Source organism: Anguilla rostrata, chromosome 7, assembly GCF_018555375.3.
Source record: "Anguilla rostrata isolate EN2019 chromosome 7, ASM1855537v3, whole genome shotgun sequence".
Classification (NCBI taxonomy): Eukaryota; Metazoa; Chordata; class Actinopteri; order Anguilliformes; family Anguillidae; genus Anguilla; species Anguilla rostrata.
The window spans coordinates 17925731-17944297 of NC_057939.1; the positions used below are offsets into that span (position 1 = coordinate 17925731).

At 48.0% G+C, this 18567-nt stretch overlaps 2 protein-coding genes across 8 annotated transcripts in view; one reads left to right on the forward strand and one right to left on the reverse strand.

The window, feature by feature from the left end:
• cacna2d4a (calcium channel, voltage-dependent, alpha 2/delta subunit 4a) overlaps positions 1 to 18567 on the forward strand; it is a 112029-nt gene that overhangs the window by 40914 nt on the left and 52548 nt on the right. The window lies entirely within an intron of this gene.
• Positions 528 to 18567, reverse strand: part of lrtm2a (leucine-rich repeats and transmembrane domains 2a) — a 23648-nt gene continuing 5608 nt past the window's right edge. The window contains exons 2-4 of one of the 2 annotated variants that reach the window (XM_064343376.1): positions 15799 to 15993; positions 7578 to 8171; positions 528 to 5962 (exon numbers count right to left, since the gene is read on the reverse strand). In XM_064343376.1, coding sequence (XP_064199446.1) covers positions 5529 to 5962; positions 7578 to 8171; positions 15799 to 15865 — 1095 coding nt within the window. In that variant the 5' untranslated portion in view covers positions 15866 to 15993 and the 3' untranslated portion in view covers positions 528 to 5528. Of the gene's footprint in view, positions 5963 to 7577; positions 8172 to 15798; positions 15997 to 18567 lie in introns of both variants that reach the window. The other variant, XM_064343377.1, reaches the window with a different exon arrangement.

Sequence of the window (18567 nt, forward strand, 5' to 3'; positions counted from 1 at the left end):
AGAAGTGCTGGTCATTGCATATGACGTTATTTGTGGGTCGCTGCATATTGCATTGAAAATATCCCTTGTCTGAGCCTATTTATGGAAGCTTGTGGGAGCCCCACTAACTGTCTGAGAGCCCCAGTTCTCTCTCTCTGTCTCTTGCTCTCTTTCTGTACCCGGTCAGCAGAGGGGAAACTGTGGCCCATAACACTGGGGGACTATGAGGAATCTCCTGTCAGTAAACAGTGAAAGTGATGCCAAAGCTACAGAGAGTTTCTGTAGACCCCCCAGTCCCTGGAGTTAGCCCTGAGCTAACGTGACAGCCCTGCTGGAGAGCTAACTGACAGCTGGGGGAGGGTAGGGCAGAGACAGCGGGCATAGAGGGGGGAGGCATGGTCCCATAGGTATCTCCTGAAGTGGAGGTGGATACAGCATGTGAGAGAAATTAGCTGTACAGCATACAGCAGGCATAACATGGGTTGCTCCCCTAATCAGCCAGGCACTGCACTGGTGGTGGTTTTCTGTGGATCAAAGAGAACGCGAACTTAAGGAAATACATTCTTTATTGTTTTTTGTTTTTTTGACAGATCTTAATCCACAACCCACAAATAGTATTTCAAACAGCTTTGTAATTTTGAGCAAAAAATAAAGAAGCATTTTTTATTTCATCCCATATAATTTCTTTATAACAATTTTTAGAAAAACAGATAAATAAATAAATAGATAAATAAATACATGATGACGTAGTCTAGTAATGCAAACTTGGAGCCCCTTTAAAAGAGGGCCAGCTTTTCAGTCTGCCCAGCCAAGAGCAGCAATCCTTCTCCACCCAGTTATATTTATCCATATTAGCAGAGAATTTGGAAGTGTGTTTTTGTGCACTATGGGCCTGATTTACGTGGACCTTTAGCATGTACAAAACCTTTTAGCACACGCAAAACCAATAACATGACCAATGATTGGTCGTGGTATTTGCTCAACACCAGTTATTGGTTGTGTAATGAGTTTTGCATGTCCTGAAAGGTTTTGCATGTGCTAAAGGTCTTAGTAAATCAGGCCCTAAATGGCTAACATGCAGATGTGGTCAACGGATCGGGGCAGGAGTAGCTGAGGGGGCATGTAGAATGGGGGGGGGGGGGGGGGGGGGCAGGGGTGAGGGCAGAGACATTAAGAACTGTATTCCACAATAATTCTTGCTAGACTGGCTTTCGTTATAGGAAAGATGCAGTGCACTTGACATTTGCTGTAAGTTGAGATGTATTATTTGGGTTTTGATAGATGTACAGCTTTTTAAACTAAACTATGTTTCAGCACTGTATTCATTAATTTATTGTTACAGTGGAAAAAATAGGCTGCTGTCACATTTTCTTGTTTACTAAATTGCTTTGTACAATTAATAGCTTCTTTTGCATTCGTAAAGTGCGTTTTTTAAATGTTGAGGATGTTAAACCACTCATAATTTCATGATTTTTTAAATTCTCAGAGAACTATAATAGCTTGTAAACTCACTATCACCTTCATCGTAGAGGATATACACGGTAGAGCCATTTCAGTGCCAATGACAATCTACAATAATATCCTTACAATTGTTATTTCAATCGTAAGGGCAACAAGATGAATGGTAGAATGGTATAGGGTTCTGCACACAGTTACTCTCTGGGTTTTAGATTTAGTTTTTGTTAATATCATAGTTTTACAAAAAAAGGTACTGCTCAAAACATTTCTACACATTCTACATTACTTGGTAAATATGATTGTAGCATATGTTATAAGATACCAAGAGACACATAGACACACTTTTCACAGAAACGTAGCACATGTATGCTATATAATGGTTACATATGGGACTGTTCAGCCATTGTCCTAGTTATTGGTAAGGATGAGTTCCATATATTGGACACACAATTGAAAACCCATGTAGTATTGGAAAATATGAACATGTTTACATGTATGAGAATGGGATGTTTAATGCCATTCTGGTCACTTCCCTCTGCTCTTTAACTAATTATTATGTTGATTGCATTTTACCTCAAATTCTTAAGCCTGTCCACCTCTGCCTTGGTGTGCTGTTGTTTGTGCTATTATCATTAGTACCTCCAGATGGCACTGTTTCACATAGAGAGCGTTGTTTAAAGCAAATTTGAAACAAATATAAACCGATAAAGCTTTGTTACATATTCTTATAAATGCTATAGCACTGGTTGGTGCCTGAATTCAAATAATTGTGACTCTTAATTGCCTTTTCCTATATGTTACCCACCTAAAATATTCAGTACAGTCACAAAAGAGTGTCACTCGACAGAATAATTTATTAGATCCTTCAGCCCAACAAAAATACGTTTCTTAGATTCAACTGACAAAACCTCACAAACTGAAGTTATTTCCTGAGAGCCAATAAAACAACTGTTTTCCAATTTCATTTAATTTGGATTGATCCTCTTGCACTTTTAGTTCTATTCAGTATTCCTCTTCCATCCTAAGCTGTGCTTTTTTAAATTCCTTATTTCCAAACTGCATCAGCACTGTTGGGCATAGTGAATGCCCACATTCATTATTGGACAGGCATTTATAGAGGTCTTACTCATACATTAGACCGTTGTAATTACCCAAGTGAATCATCATGAAGGTGGAATGCACAAGGGTGATTTATAGGGGCACTGGTACAAGGGGTTGGTGTTACTAGCTGTGGTTGATAATCACCGCTGCTGTGTGCTGTATGTTTGAGCTCAAGGAATGAGGTAAAAAATAAAACAGCCTCTGGAATTTTCTACAGAGGCACTGTAGAATGCAAGTGCACGTAGTCGTGTGTGTTGTCCCAGCCGCCAGCGAGCTGTGAGGTTTGCTTCTGACAGTTGGCAAAAAAGTAAATCCCAGAGAAGGGGGAGAATAGGTGATGCTGACACAGAGACAGCATGGGGAATTGGTATCTGTGTGCGTGTGTTTGGGTGTGTTTGGGTGTGTGTGTGTGTGGGTGTGTGTGTCGGTTTGCACCGGTATGTGTGTATTTGTGTGTGTGAGTCTGTATATGTGTGTGTTTGTGCATGTACGTGTGCATGCGTGTTTGTAAGTCTGCATATGGGTGTGTGTGTGTGTGCGTGTGACAGTGTTTGTAAATCTGTATATGGGTGCGTGTGTGTGTGACAATGAAGGAAATATCAAAAATATCACCAGCAACCTCCTTGGACCAGTCTTAAATGCAGCTAAACTCCCTCTGAGGGAGACCCTGTGGGGTTGATTTTGGGGACAGCGGGGGGAGGGGGGGTAGCAATGTAATGCCACCCCCCACCCCAGGCCCGCATCAGTTTACATGTAAATGTTTACTTCCTGTTTTTCCTCTGTCCTCATTTCACCCGGTTCACTGTAAGGCCTGGCATAGTGACTGACAGCAGAGCATGCCCCAGGGTCACTGCTTAAAGGTTAAGGGAGATAGAGACGTCCTGTCTGCTTACTTATCACCACTTTCACAGGTAATCAAGAGAATGTGCTCTGCAGATTACCCATAACCCCCAGTCCTACTACCTTTTGCAGCATTTCTGTACAACGGAAGACCTCAAATTCTGTCTCGACAAAAAGAATCACAATTACACTATTATTATTTGCTAATTGCTTTTTACTTAACCCTTCGTACAGCAGCTAATGGCCCAATGGCTAATGGTGGTCAGAAAGAACTGTCGTCTGTTGCCTAGGCAACAGGCAACAATCCCACAATCCACCCGTGCATGTTCACCTGTCCATCAGCTGAGGTCTGGGCCCACAGCAGCCTTCTCCCTGCTCTTTCTCTGTTCACAGCCGCACAGGACAGTGTCCCTCTGCTTATACCTCTGTTGCTAGGCTTGGAAGCCACTTTTGTGCTTCATTTTGGGAAAGTACTGTGTCAAGGGCCAAGCCTAGTTTCTTATCGGGGAAACACTTATTGCTGGCAAGTGCTTTAGACCAAGACTCTTCAATGTGTTTTATATCCTCAGCCATTTGCACCACTATTATTTTTAAAATGGATTCCCCTAAAAAAATGCAAAGTGCTTCTCTCGTGACAGAGCCCTGCTGGGCAGCCAGGAAAGAGCAGAAGAGAAGGAACATTCCCTGTGGAAGACGATGTGCGCCCAAACACCGTAATTAACGCAGTCGCCTTCCTCGCACACGTCTCTCAGCTCACGCTCCACACCGCCATGGTGAAAAAAAACCTGATCACCTGAAGTTGGTCCGTCAACACAGAACTAAGCATGACTATCCCATTCAGAGAAACAACACGAAAATGCATTTGACAAATACAGCAAAAGAAGGTACATTAGACACTCTGGACACTAAACGGGGAGAACAAAAACTGACAACAAACAAAATTAGAATATCTACCAGCAAACACTCAGAGGCATTGGTTTATACTGTAGGGCAAAATAGTAGTCACTCTGACTGGGGCTGTCGGGGTGCCCTATGTGGAGGGAAAAGCATGATGTTCCCCCTGCCTTTCCCTCTTTTTTCTGCCTTCCTGCATATCTGGCACCCATCAGGCCCTGGGGTTCCCCATGGGTCAGGCCATGGGTGACTAACTATTTGGGGTTTCCTCCTACTCTACAATCGGATAAGGTAAACCTGCATCCACTGACTGGGATCTAGATATTGACAGCGCTAATACTGCACACACAACAAATATTATTAATATTATTATATTAGTATTAGTATATTGTCTGTTTTCTTTTTGAAGAAACCTACCCACCTCTAAAACAATTTACACTGGGATATCATACCTTCCAAACTAAAATATCTGTAAACAAATGCTCAAAATAATAAATAATGACCTAAGATGCAAACCAACAAACAAACAAACAAAACAATTCAATAGTGAAAAATGAAAAAGAGGCTACATCACATAATACAGGACATGAGATCATTCTATATAATACAGAGATATAGTATAATATAGAGAGAAATGGGGATATTAGTGTCACTGTGGAGACAGCTGAGAGATACTGTGAGCTGAAAGAGGGTTTGTGGGACTGTTTGTGCCCTTCAGAGGGGCACTGACAGCGGGACAGAGGGGCGATAGGCCCCTCTAAGGTGGTAGAGGGGCTGTGCTGGCTCTGTACCCCTCCTTTAAAAACAGTCCCACTTCTTTGAGGTGGGGTTGCGGGGGGGGGGGGTCAGTCATCATTGGGCATGGAGTAGCAGTGGGGGTGTCAGGACCCTTAAGAGAAAGTGTCTGAATGTTCCTGGCTGAGGAAAATGGGTCAGTGGCCAACAGGGGGCGCTGTTCTGAGATGCAGTTTACCGTGTTCATATGTAGTCATTTTTACCGCACAACCCTCTTACCAGCCGTCTGTATGGGTTTAGTTCCGCCGGCGAGCCGAACAGGTGCCCGGGGCGTCCGTGCCCCGGCATGCTCCTACCTCCTCACGAGGGACAGACGGGAGGCGAGACGACAGGGAGGAGGGGAGGACCGGAGAGGAAGGAGGCGCTGCAACAGCCCGGCGGGAATGGAGATCGAGAAACGCCCGAGAGACGACGGAGCGGGGCGGCGAAAAGCGGGTCCGCCTCCCCCGCGCCCCTCCTCCCTACGCCACGGAGGAGATCTGCTTCTCCTCGGCGTCCCCGTCGGCGTCCCCGTCGCCCATCAGCGGCTGCCTCTTCTTCAGCTCGCGCTGGTACTTGGCCATGAGCGAGGCGTAGATGCAGCCGTACGCCGCCGCCGCCACCATCATGATGCAGACGATGCCGCAGACCACGCCGGCGATCACCACCGTGCCGATGGCCCGCCGCACGCTCACGGGCCGGTACCGCTGCCGCACGCAGTCCGGGGCGGGCGCCGCCGCGTCCGCCGCCGGGGCGCTCTCCGAGGGCCTGCTGCAGGGCGGGGATCCCCCTTTGGTCCCCCCGTTCTCGTCCTCCAGCTGGAGGCAGTAGTTGAACATCTCCACGGGAACGCCCCGGATGTCCCGCCCACGCAGGTCCTTCGGCAGCGTGCACTCCACGGCGTCCAGCCGCCCACCTGGAGCCCGGGAGAGCGAGAGACAGAGAGAGGAGGTGGGAGGCAGGGGAGAGATAGACAAAAGGAGAGAGGGAGAGAGAGCGCGTGAGAGATCGGAGAGAGAGCAGGGAGCCAAGAAGAACCTCCTCTCCAAATAAACAGGTCTATTCGTTTCCTCAGCTCATATTAAGAATGGACAAAGAAACCCCCTGCATGCAACACCGGGGCAATTAGCATGAAGGATCAAAGGCTCCATTTCAACAGCGCTGAGGACAGGTCAGGTGTAATATGCGCTCTCCTTGGCTGTGAATTCAATACTCAGCCCAGCCAGATCACAAACAAAGATGGCTTCTGCAGGGGAGCCATGTTTAATAAATGAGCTGACATGCATACAGTAAGCGTACTCCTACGCCGGCTGGTTCTTTGTGTACACACAAGGTTGCTGTAGCTCATTTGTCTCCGTGCGTGTGGGGGGGGGGGGGGCGGCATTTTCAGACGCCGTGGTGTCTTAACAGATTTATCAAGGCCGCACAGCGGGCCGGAGAGAGAGGGGAGGAGGGAGGGGCGGTGGTGCGGTAGCGTGCGGCCCAGCTCCCGTCTTTCTCCGCTGAGTAAAAGGTTAAAAAAACCGCAGCTGTATAAATAATTCCGCGAGGGCTCGTCTCCAGAACGGAGGCTAACTGATCCTTTGAGGACGGCACAGACTGCACAGCGAGCCGTGGATGAATGTGCTATCTGAAATAACTCAAGCGGAAACAACGGAGGATGCAAAAATCGCAGATGCACCGGATGTACACACACAGGCACACACACACACGTACACACACATATATACACACACACACACACACACTGGCACACACACACACGTACACACACATATATACACACACACACACACACACACACAGGCACTCACACACACACACACTCACACTCACACGCACACACACACGTATGCAAGTAAAAACAGACACATATGGAGATACGTACTGCATGTATTCATACAATAAAGTACATATAGGAATATACAAGCTTACATACATACACGCAGACACACACACATGCTAAACACAATCATCATAAGCATATAAACCCCACACTGGGCCAGTGGCAGCCAATAGGAGGCGCTCAGGATGGAGGGGATATGAGCTGGTCAATCTGAGGACAGCTCAGGGGCTGGTGGGGACTGGGCAGGTGTGAGCAGCATGACCGTTCTAGGGGGAACTACAAGACCCTCCTGGGTCTAGCTGTCACTTTAAATGACTGCATCAGTATTGCTGAGGGATGACACAATCAAGCTGACATTTCAACATTCAAGGTTTTAGCTGTATGTTTGGCCATTTAACTTTCTATGGATTTTTTGTGTGTGTGTATGTGAATGCGTGTGCATGACTGTGTGTGTGTGTGTGTTTATGAGTGAGTGTGAGTGTGTCGGTGCACCCAAATCTGTAAGATGCAGGGCAAAAACTTAGAACTCTGTAATACTGAAGCTGCTGTATGACTGTAATATGGAACTGAAAGCCTGAAACATAAATCCATGTGGAAAGGGCGGTGCTTCCACTCAATCTCATCTCATTCAACCATGTGTGCCCTGCCCCCTCCCCGCTCCCCAAGCTCCGCCCCTCTGGCTCACCTCTGTACAGCAGCCACTCAATCCAGTGCTTGAAGTCCCGCAGGTTGCAGTCGCACTCCCAGGGGTTCCCGCCCAGCTGCAGGTACTGCAGGTTGGCCAGGGGCTCGAAGGCGGCCCGCTCCAGCGCGTGCAGCCTGTTCGTGGCCAGAGACAGCCAGTTCAGGCCGCTCTGATCGTCCAGCAGGCCCAGGGGCACGGCGGACAGCCCGTTGAGGGACAGGTCCAGCCTGCGCAGCTGGGTCAGGCCCTGGAAGAGGTCGCGGTCCAGCACCGTCAGGCTGTTGTTCCGCAGCACCAGCTCGGTCAGGTTGGCGAGGTCGCGGAAGAGCGCGGCCGGCAGGTTGTCCAGGAAGTTGTTGGAGAGGTCCAGGCGCTCCAGCGAGGAGGCGTTGGAGAAGGCGTCGGCCGGCAGGACGCTCAGGCGGTTGTTGGGCAGCAGGAGGGCCCTGCTGCCGGGGGGCAGGTTTAGGGCGGGCACAGAGAGGAGGCCACGCCCACTGCAGTCCACGTCCGTGCTGTTGCAAACGCAGACGGACGGGCAGCCGCTGCCCCTACCCAGCACCCCTGCCAGTGTACACAGAAACCACAGCAGAGCTGCACAGACAGACAGACAGACAGAGAAAGGGGAGAAAAAGTAAAGAGAGAAAAGAAGAAAGGGAGGGAGAGGGAGAGTGAGAAATGTGACTGCCTGCTGGGAGCTGGATTGAGCATTATCAGACAGCGGGATCGCCTCGCAGTTACAGACTCATTCATGCCACTGCTGTGAGAAACGATGTGAAGTTAAACGCGCCTCGGACGTGCGCCGCTGCCTCAGAGCACGGGCCATACTTCCTGCCCTTGAAAAATCTTCCTACCCTGGAAAACTCGGGGAGAAGAGTTTGGGCGAGATTCATCTGAATAAGGATCTGTGCAACAGCATGCTGCTGCTACTGCTGCTGCGCTGATCCCGGGGTGAATGTGAATGTGAGGGTGGGGCCTGAGGCCATCATCAGTTATAAATGAGACGGCAGAATGTCAGCTCTGGCCGGTGGAGCGTCCTGTTGACACTGAACCTTTGCTTTGTGATGTCACTGAAAGGTTCTTTTTTGACTGCGTTTGATTGACAGGGGTGGGGACGGCGGGCATCAAAGCCGGCGCAGCAGGGTGGGTAGCCCTACAGGGCATACGGAGCACGCCCACCCGGCGAGGTACATTAGAGCTGTGGCATTAATGAGGGCATCAGTGCCCACACCTCCCGGCTGTTTATCACCTCGGAAACAGTGGAGGAAGGAATGTTCTGGGGAAAGTCGCCGTGGTTTCCGACCCCCCAAATCACCCTCGCTCCTCCCCAGTCCCCCAGCCGTCGACTCTTTGTTCCTGGGCGGGGTTTCTGACTTTATGTTCCTGTTTTATATTTAAACACGCTTCCATGTGACCATGTGACATTGGCAGCTCAGCAGAGCATCTGAAGCAGGAGCCCGTCAGACAGCCTGCAGCAGGAGTGGAGGTGTGCTGTTCGGGGGGAGGCGCAGGGAGGGGGTGCATCGTGACTCGGCAGCCGCCTCTAGACTCTGACCACGCCATCAATCACAATCAAGCAATGCAGTGACTCGGCGCTATTTTTTGGTGAGCGTCGCGATTCTGCCTTTTGCTGAAGGCCTGAGCAGTCTGGGGGCGTGTGGCGGGTCTGTTTTCAGAGCCGTGAACATATGTGCCCTGCAGCGGCTTTTAGATTTTGCAGGGATGTGAGCCGCCCTGGTCGAAATTTGGGAATCCTGCCGCTGTAGCTGCCAGTAATAAGCACGGGTTTAAAGAAAGAGAGGGTCCGTTAATGAGCACAGTGCACCCACACTGGATATCCGGCTAATGCGGGGCTTTGAGTCAGCGCTTTGACCGAAAACACGGCTCACCTGGACACTCCACAGCGTGACCCTCCTGAGGTCGGAGTGGGAACTCTGCAGGAGGGCCCTGAACCGACAGTCATCACTCGGGGTGATTATATCTCCCCACATCAGGTGTTTGAATTCGAGCCTGCTCCGGGTCTGTCACCTCCCGTTGCACCATTTCCGTGTGCGAAACGAGGCGTGAGAAAGTGTGTTCGGTTTAACAGCGGTCTAAATCTATCTGTTTGCTACCCAGGAGCCGTGTGATGCGATTTTTGTATTGAGCCGCAGTTCCAAACGTGCAAAAGTGCAGAAATTGCAGTTGAATTCTTCCTTTTTATGTGTCTTGGGCCAGACTGAATTGAAAATATTACAGGAATAGAACAGGTTTCTTTTTTTTTTTTTTTTGGCAAATGGAAATCACAGCCTATTGTAGGGAGCATGGACTGCAGTAGGCTAAGCTTCCAAGACCGTATTCGCACTGCATCAGAATTCATCTAAAATGCATGCGCATCGGCCGTGGCAAGAAGAAGCCACAGAGGATGAAAACATGAGAGAAATCAAGCAGACTAAAAGCAACAGTTCGAAGTTTCAATTCAACTTGCTGTATTTCCAGCTCACAAACTGGTGGCTAGTGGCTCTGCCCCCCTGCACTTCTAGGCTAGGTTATTTGATTAACACTTCTGTTGTGCATTTTTAAAATCACCTCACCCCCTTCACAAAATCTGTCAACGCCATCCCTGCCTTTTGAAGCTATTTTATTTGATGCATAATTCCCTGGCTATTTTTTTGCCTGGGAATTACAAAAATGAAAAGGTTTGTTCTTCAGCAGATAAGCTATTTATCTAATATCTGATGTTCTTGACGGGCCTATTGCGATGCGTTTATATCGGATCCAGAATTTCAGAGCAAAATATGAGCTACTGTAGCCTGTGTGTATAAACATTGAGCAAACTGTGTCGAGCAGCAAGCCAGAAATGGCCGATAAAGCAGATGCGAGCTGCGCAGCTGTGCTGCAGCAGGTCTGCACCCAGTTGGCACCCAGTTGGCACCTTCGTTTCAGACCTCATCCATATGGACACAGCATGCTCTGCTTCGCACCGCGGATGCTAAACGGGCAGTGTGCGTCCTCCCAAGACCCAGAGTCTCGGGCCATATATTGTACGATACTACGATACGGCGACCTGCACTACAAGGGTCATTCAATTAAAAAAAAATGTACATAAATAATATTTTTGAAAATATTTTGACTGCATCGTGTACTGTAATCCAAGACACCTGTGTGATGTCAAAAAACATCCCCCCGGGTCTCAGGTGGATACGTGCCTTCTGACCGGCTGCTGTCAACAGCGGCTGCCCTCTGTTTGAAATGTATCTTACCACACTAAACCTGGATAGCGAGCCGCAGAGAGTGTGAATGAAAGAGAGATTAATACCCCTTGAAATGGGATAATTAGCGGTCAAGCAATGTTCCATGACGCAAAGGATGAAACGTGTGTCCGTCTCAACATCGGTGCCCTACAGGTTGCGCTCAGCATCGCAGAATTATCACGCGGTAAGCTGATGCATGGAAGCAGGCTATCTAATGACTCGGATGCCATTACGTGATGGCATTACACACCCTTGTTCGGTCTGAAAGACCCTGGCGCTCGGAAACTCTAGCTTTTCAAGGTTTGCTAGTTAGCCGACAGAAACACAAAGACCACGGTTTAGAAAAGAGGGGCAATTATAGCCTACAAAATGTCCATTGCCAGCCCGTTTTTTGCCTTGTTCCATTTGCTGGTATTATCGTAATTTTCCCTAAGATTGTGTTACAGTGGGGGGTTGCAGTGAAATAGCATGCAGATTACGGCTTTGCACAGCACAGATATGAAACTCCTGCCTTCGGGCTGCGAGTGACGTACCGCGTCCTACTTCAACACGCGTTTGGGGCAGTATTGCGATGACAAAGAGGAGATAAGAAAGCTGCTATTCATACGTGAAGTTCAGTAGCTGTGAGGGTTGGATGAATTCCTTTCGCTCTATTTCTCGCTGTTTATCTTTCCCTCATTCCATCGCTTCTTTATTTAACATGCTCTTGCCTTGTTGGGGTTACTGATGAAGCCATCAGTCATACACATCTTGGACTGATATTTTTCTTAATGTCTTTTGTTTTATATAAACAACAGAAGGTTTTTGTAATGTGATGACTGGCGATAAAATATTATCGTATCTACAGCAGTCTAAACTGCAGAAAATGATGTCATAGCTTCAGAGAAACCTTTGGTGCGAATGGGTGATATGCCTGAAGCAGGCCTCTGATAGAGTAGCTCCTGAAATGACTGGTTCTTCAAGAACTCTCCACAACAGGAATGAAAAGCTTTCAGGATTATGTCACTTTTTAAAAGAAGCATTCTCTCCCAGTCTGTTGTCGGGAAAGGCTCGCTTTGTGTGTCTGGGGGACGACGACACCTATTGACAGACCAGGTGTTTTGAAAATGTAAGGTCACTTATTTATGGGGAAGTGTTCTTCATTTAAAACATACATACTGAGTTTGTCGGTTATAAAATAAAAACGCTGAACCCGTGGCTGTATTTTAATTCCAGTACTGGTTGGCGATGAGCTCTGCTTTTTACGAGGCGGCGAAAGAAGCCGTGGCCCAGGTCTCCTCGCATCGGGTCATCTCGGTGTCCGTGTGACATTTTTCAAACTGACAGCGTTAAATTTACTGCGGCTGCGCCTGCTCTCTCTCTCTCTCTCTCCCGGTCTGCTATAAGCGGTGATTCGTTATTTGGGCTTACTGGTGCGTTTCGATCCGGTTTCTGCACTTCTGTAAGGGGGCTCTCTGTCTTTGCTACTTAGTCCTTGATTTGGAGATTTGTAGTTCGTATGATTAGTCCACAGCTCTGTCGACCAATGGCACGTGGTGAGATACAGACAGAGGAGAGAAATTAACCTAGCCTTGTTTTCTCACGGCTGATTCTGATTGTTTTGTTCGATTAAGAAGCACACAGGTTTGGATGAAGATCGCTCTCCCATTAGTGGTTGAAATAATATCAATTTGTATTTGATTGCAGCCAATGTGATTGTCACATTTCACATTAATATTTCTAATTGGTTTAATTGAAAACAGTTCTCTTTGTTATAATCAAAATAATTGAATGCAGCCCATCCTCTTTGTTAATTGAAAATGATTTCATGTGAATTGCACAAAGGCGATGGACGAATTTCAGTGAAAAGAGATCAGCTGATGATGGGCATGATCCTAATCAAAACTGGCAAGCTGTCTGTGTGTGTAAATGCCCCAGGTCATTACCTGGTAAGGGTAAGTCAATGTTCTTTGTCTGCCCTTTGTCTTACTAGAGGGCTGAAACTTCTGCCTGCACTGAAGTTCAAAGACAAAAATATAGCTGTGCTGTGTTTTCTTTTGTGTTCGGCTCCGAGCGGTGATACTCCTTCAAACAGCAATTACTGTTTGCTAAATCTTCTATTCCCTGCAATTTTAACACTAGAGAACACACACACACCGCACACACACGTACATACACACACACACACACACACACACAGGAGCGCTGAATCACAGGCTATGATTAAACCTCTAAATCACATGTGTAAGCATCTGAAGCACTGGAGCTGCTCCCCAGATGAAAAGACGCTGAAGCAGTGTGACAGCCTGGCTAGATGCCCCGGATGCGCATGCCATATGCTGCGGAAGTGGCAGCAACAAGAGAGCCTTTGTTCTCCGTTCTCCTCCGTACCAGGGGCAGGTTGAGTCATTTCTTTTGAACTTGCAATTAAAATAGCTTGTACCGCTCTACAAATGTATCTTTTTTTTAAGGGGGCTGGCAAAACAAAGAGGCTTTTTCCTTTGTTTGTTAGATCACCGCTAAAAAAAAAGGAAGAAAAAAAAAACACCTGCTGTCTCCTCAGCTCATTCTCCTTGAGAGAACGCTAAGCAAGGGTGCTGTCAATCTGGCACCCCGTTCGCAGCCTGCAAGCTTATGCACGGTGATGCAGGGGGAACATGCCTTAGCTTGTGCATTCAAATGTGCGTGTGTGTGTGTTTGTATTTGTGTATGTGTGCGTGTGTGTGTGTGTGTGTGTGCTTGCATGTTTTCATGCATTTATGTTTGCGTGTACGCCTGTCTGTGCGCATGCGCTTGTGTATTTGTGTGCGTGTGTGCGTGTATTTGCGCATGCACACGTGTGATTGTGTGTGTTTGAGCGTGTGTGTGCGCATGTATGTGATTGTGTGTGTTTATGTGTGTGCATACTTGTGTTTGTGTGTGTGTGTGTGTGCATGCATGTGTTTGTGTGTAGGTGTGTGTGCGCATGTGTGTGAGTGTGTGTGTGTGCACATGTGTTTGTGTGTAGGTGTGTGTGCGCATGTGTGTGAGTGTGTGTGTGTGCGCATGTGTGTGAGTGTGTTTGTGTGGGTTTCTGGGATGAGAAAAGCCTGTGGATTAGAGGCAGAGATCAGAGCTGTGCAGCTTGAGTGCAGACTGGCAGAGCTGGGAACAGAGAGGCTGGGCGGTGTGTACACCCATAGCAAAGTAATACCCCAGTATCTGTGCTGTGTGTGTGTGTGTGTGTGTGTGTGTGTATGTCAGAGAGAGAGAGAGAGAGAGAGAGAGTGTGTGTCTGTGTGTATTTCCTTATGTATTGACACAAGGGAAATTTCCCCCACTCCCCAGACACACAAGAGCAGAACATAAACCTCCCTGTAATATCATCATTAGCATTATTAAATCTAAGGTGCAGCGTGGAAACACATCTGGAAAGCTTTGCATTCAATTGCTGCTGCTGTCTTAATTCTCCTCTCTCAAATCTGTGCCTCTCCTGTCTCTCCCAACCTCACCGTATTGACAACCCGGCACCTCAGCCTCTGCGGTTGCTATGCCAGCTGATTCCAGATAACATTAGGGAGTTCTATTTTATTCTTTCCTGGTGCATCTGATTTGCGTGCGCCTTTCTGCGTTAGAGGTTTTGGAGAATCGGAGAGCGCAGAGATGGACTCAGAGCGGCGATGAGTACCGCATTATAAATCCCATTTTCTGTCACGCTGCTTCATTTCTTTTTTATTGTGTTTCCCCCGTGCGTTCATTTCGTCGGGCTCGCCGCAATCGTGGGCTGACCCACGTAATCGTGTTGGATCGGGGGCTCTCGAGCTCTGCGTGGGCGGGGTCATTCCAGCAGGGTCTCTGATTGGCAGCGGCCCTGCGGGACAGCCCCCTTTCTGTCCGCAGACAAGGCTCCGCCCCTCGCCTCCCGACGCAGCGGATCCGCTTACGCGCGCGGCGAAATAGCGATCACCCAGCCGGTAACCCTAACCGCCCTTAACTTCTGATACACAAGATCAGCGCCGGAGTGGGGGCGCACGAGGTGAGGGGTGAGCGGGCGCACGAGGTGAGGGGTGAGGGGTGAGCAGGCGCACGAGGTGAGGGGTGAGCCGGGGGGCCGAACCAGAGACAAATCGCGAGTCCGGCCTCCACACAGCCCGGGCCCTGTTCCCCTAAAAGGGAACTCGGTGGGGATCATCATTATTTAATTTTTTTACGGCATTTTGATTTTACGGACGGAAACTCGACAGGGTTCCAAGGACACAGGTGGCTAATGGGGTTTAGCAGGAGTGGGGGGGAGTTTACTTTTTACATTTGCTTATTTGCTGTGCTTTGAATATGCTGCATTATATTTGTGGGGCAGGACCTTTGACGGTGTCTTCTGGGGGAAGGTGATACAGAATGTATCGCAGAAGATGTGTTTTTAATAGTTTCAAGGGGAACGCAATGCCCATAACTCTTACCCATGGCAGTCGTGTACATGCGCTTGGCAGAAAATCAGTCGTACTGCAGCTTGCCAGCTCCTGGTTATGCTGATCTGCAGTGCTGTGCTTTTGAGAGCACTTCCAGTACCGATCGTCATCACCGTTTCAGAGGAAATGACAGCACTAAACATAATCACTGACATTTCAGAGGAAATCGCAGCACTGACCAATATCACTGTTTCAGAGGAAATCACAGCACTGACTATAATCATCGTTTCAGAGGAAATGACAGCACTGACCAGTACCTTTGTTTCAGAGGAAATCACAGCACTGACCATAATCACCGTTTCAGAGGAAATCACAATACTGACTATAATCACTGTTTCAGATGATATCAGAGCACTGATTGTAATCACAGTGCTTTAGAAGACATTCCAGTACTGACAATCAGGGCTTTTTATCTGATGACATTGCAGTACTGACCCTCGGGGCTTTGCATCTGATGACATTGCAGTACTGACCGTCGGGGCTGTGTATCAGATGACATTGCAGTACTGACACCTCAGAGCTGTGGGTCACGTGAACAGCACTGACTATGAGCCACGTACTCACCAGGGCTGCTCTGAATCCTCCCACCCTGACGTCTCTTGGAGGGCGTGGCGAGGGCGAGGAGCTGCATTTCGGACCTTTCCTTCTTTAATCCCGCCCTAGATGGAGCCTGGCATCTGGCTGCCGCAGCGCAGTGCCACCCCAGCGCCAGCCTCCTCACTGGGGAGAAGGGCGATCAGTCCCCAGCGCCGGGAAGCCCTGCTGGAACAATGAGGGAATAATTAGAGCACACGTAACGGGGCCCTTCCTCGCTGAGGCTAAATAAGCTGTTTTTGACTCAGCTGTCTGGGGTGCGTTCTCTGTGACTGTCTGATGTTCCCAAACAAACAGGCTGTGTGGCGTGCTGAGCAACACACGCCGCTCTCTCTCTCTCTCTCTCACTCTCTCTCTCTGACTGCCTCCCTCATTACCTCCAGTGGAAAGCAGCAAATTAGCATGAGCCACCAAGCAGATACGCACGCACACGCGCGCGCACACGCATACACACGCACACACACGCGCAAATACACACGAATGCTCAAACAGGAATGTACACACACACACACTGCAGACACCAAATCCACATGAGAACCACCTAGATGAAGACTGACCCCGAGGGACAGGTTTATACCAGTCAATCAGAAATAACCCCTGGGTATTTTAAACAGCATGAATAATACAATAGTGTACATCTTAGCAATTCACACAAGCACTTTACCCCCCCTGCACGGGTGGTGTCCTGTTGCCTGTAGGTACAGTAGTGTGGTAAGAGGGTCTTCCTGTGGTTTGGAGTGACAGCTCTACCCCGAGGGCTATACTGAGAAAAGGGGTGTGTGGGGGGGGGGGCACCATTCAGATGCATGCTGGTCCTCTCTCTCCTGTCACCCATGCTAACAATGCCGCCGCTGCTCGTGCAGTCCCAGCCAGCAGCGCCACGCTCTCCTTCCTGCGTTCGTGACCTTGTAGCATGTAGCATCTCCAGTGTTGCTCTGTGCTGGATATCGTGATCAGACCGTAGCCCAGGTTAGCGGAGCGGGAGGAGAGAGAGTCGGTGTTAGCGTGCTCCATAGTGTGCTTCTTTATCAATCCTATCCAGGAAGGGACAGGCTTTTATTCAGCTCCAGCATCAATGCACCTGCTCCAGCGAATCAAGAGCTTGGCTGAAGATTTATTATTATTCAAATCAGGGGTTTTCATGCTGGGATAGAGTGAAGTCTGCAGCCATACAAGCCTTTCCCAGATATGCTAATATTAGCCACCCCATGCATGAGGTATCTTTGAATGTGGTTTTATTTAACCAGGTACAGTGCCGTGAGAAAGTATTTGCTCCGTTCCTGATTTCCTCTATTATTGCATATCAGTTGTACAGAATGGTTTCAGATCTATAGACAAACTGTAATATTACACAACTGAGCAAACACAAAACACATTTTTAAAATGATTAAATTTATCAAACACCCATGTGAAAAAGTAATTGCTCCCTTAGTTACTCAATAAACCAATTAACCAAATTTAATTGGTGATTAGATTCAACTGATTGAACACTTCAAGGCTTGATTGCAACCAGCCCTATTGAATCTAAACCTCACTTATATTGAACATTACCATCAGAGTGAAGTAGTCACCACAAAGTTCCTACAAGTACACCGTGCCATGATCAAAGGATATTCCAGAAAATATTAGAAAAACAGCTGTTGAAAAATATCTGTCTGGAAAGGGTTACAGAGTGATTTCTAAGGCATTGGGACTCCATCGAACCACCGTGAGAGCCAGTATCACCAAGTGGAGAACACTTGGAACAGTGGTGAATCTTCCACTAGTAGCTGGCCTGCCAAAATTTCTCCAAAGAAGAAAAAGGAAGTCACAAACATCCCAATTGCAGGCCTCTCTTGCCTAAGCTAAAGTCATTGTTCATGACTCCACAATAAGAAAGAGACTGGGCAAATCAATGCTCATATTGGCAAAAAAAGGACCTGAGTGATCCCTCAAGCCTTTTGGAATAATGTTAATGAGTCAAAAGTGGAACTTTATGGATGACACAGGTCCCATTATGTTTGGCATATACAGCATTTCACAGTGAGAACATCATACCAACAGATAAACATTGTCATGGTAGTGTGATGGTGTGAGGATTCTGCCTTGGGACCTAGATGACTTGCCATTATTGAAGGAACCATGAATTATAGCAGTTCTGCAAAAAAGTGTGGGATAACATTTTTCCACAGTGATGTAAAAGGCTGATATCAAATTACAGGAAGCATTTTTTTGCAGTTGCTGCAACCAGATATTAAATTTAAGGGAATAATTCATGTGAAATGTGTGTTTGATAACTAAATTAAATTAATTAAATGCGTTTTGCGTTTACTCAGCTTCCCATATTACATTTTGCCTCAAGATGTAGTACGACAAATATGCAATATTAGAGGAAATCAGGGTGGGGTAAATACTTTCTCAGGGCACTGTTTGTTGTGTTAGAGCTCTACACAGTATAGTGTAGCCAGTCAGGGGCTGGGAGAGGATTTGGTCAGCTGTAGAGACCCCGTTTTGTTGGAAACGAAGTGGAACACCGGGGTTAACAATCCCTACGCTTGAAAAGTGTCGCGGTTGGGGCAGGTTTGGGGGCAGAGGGGTCGGGAGCGCCCTGGTCCGACGCGCCCTGGGGAGCGTGTGACTTACGGCCTCCCCCTCTCCGAGCCCCGGTGCGGCCGCTGACGTCTCCACGGGACGGGGGGCCGGGTGAGGCGAGGGCGTGCGCCATTACAGGAGCTGAAATAAGGCCCTCGTCCCCAGAGT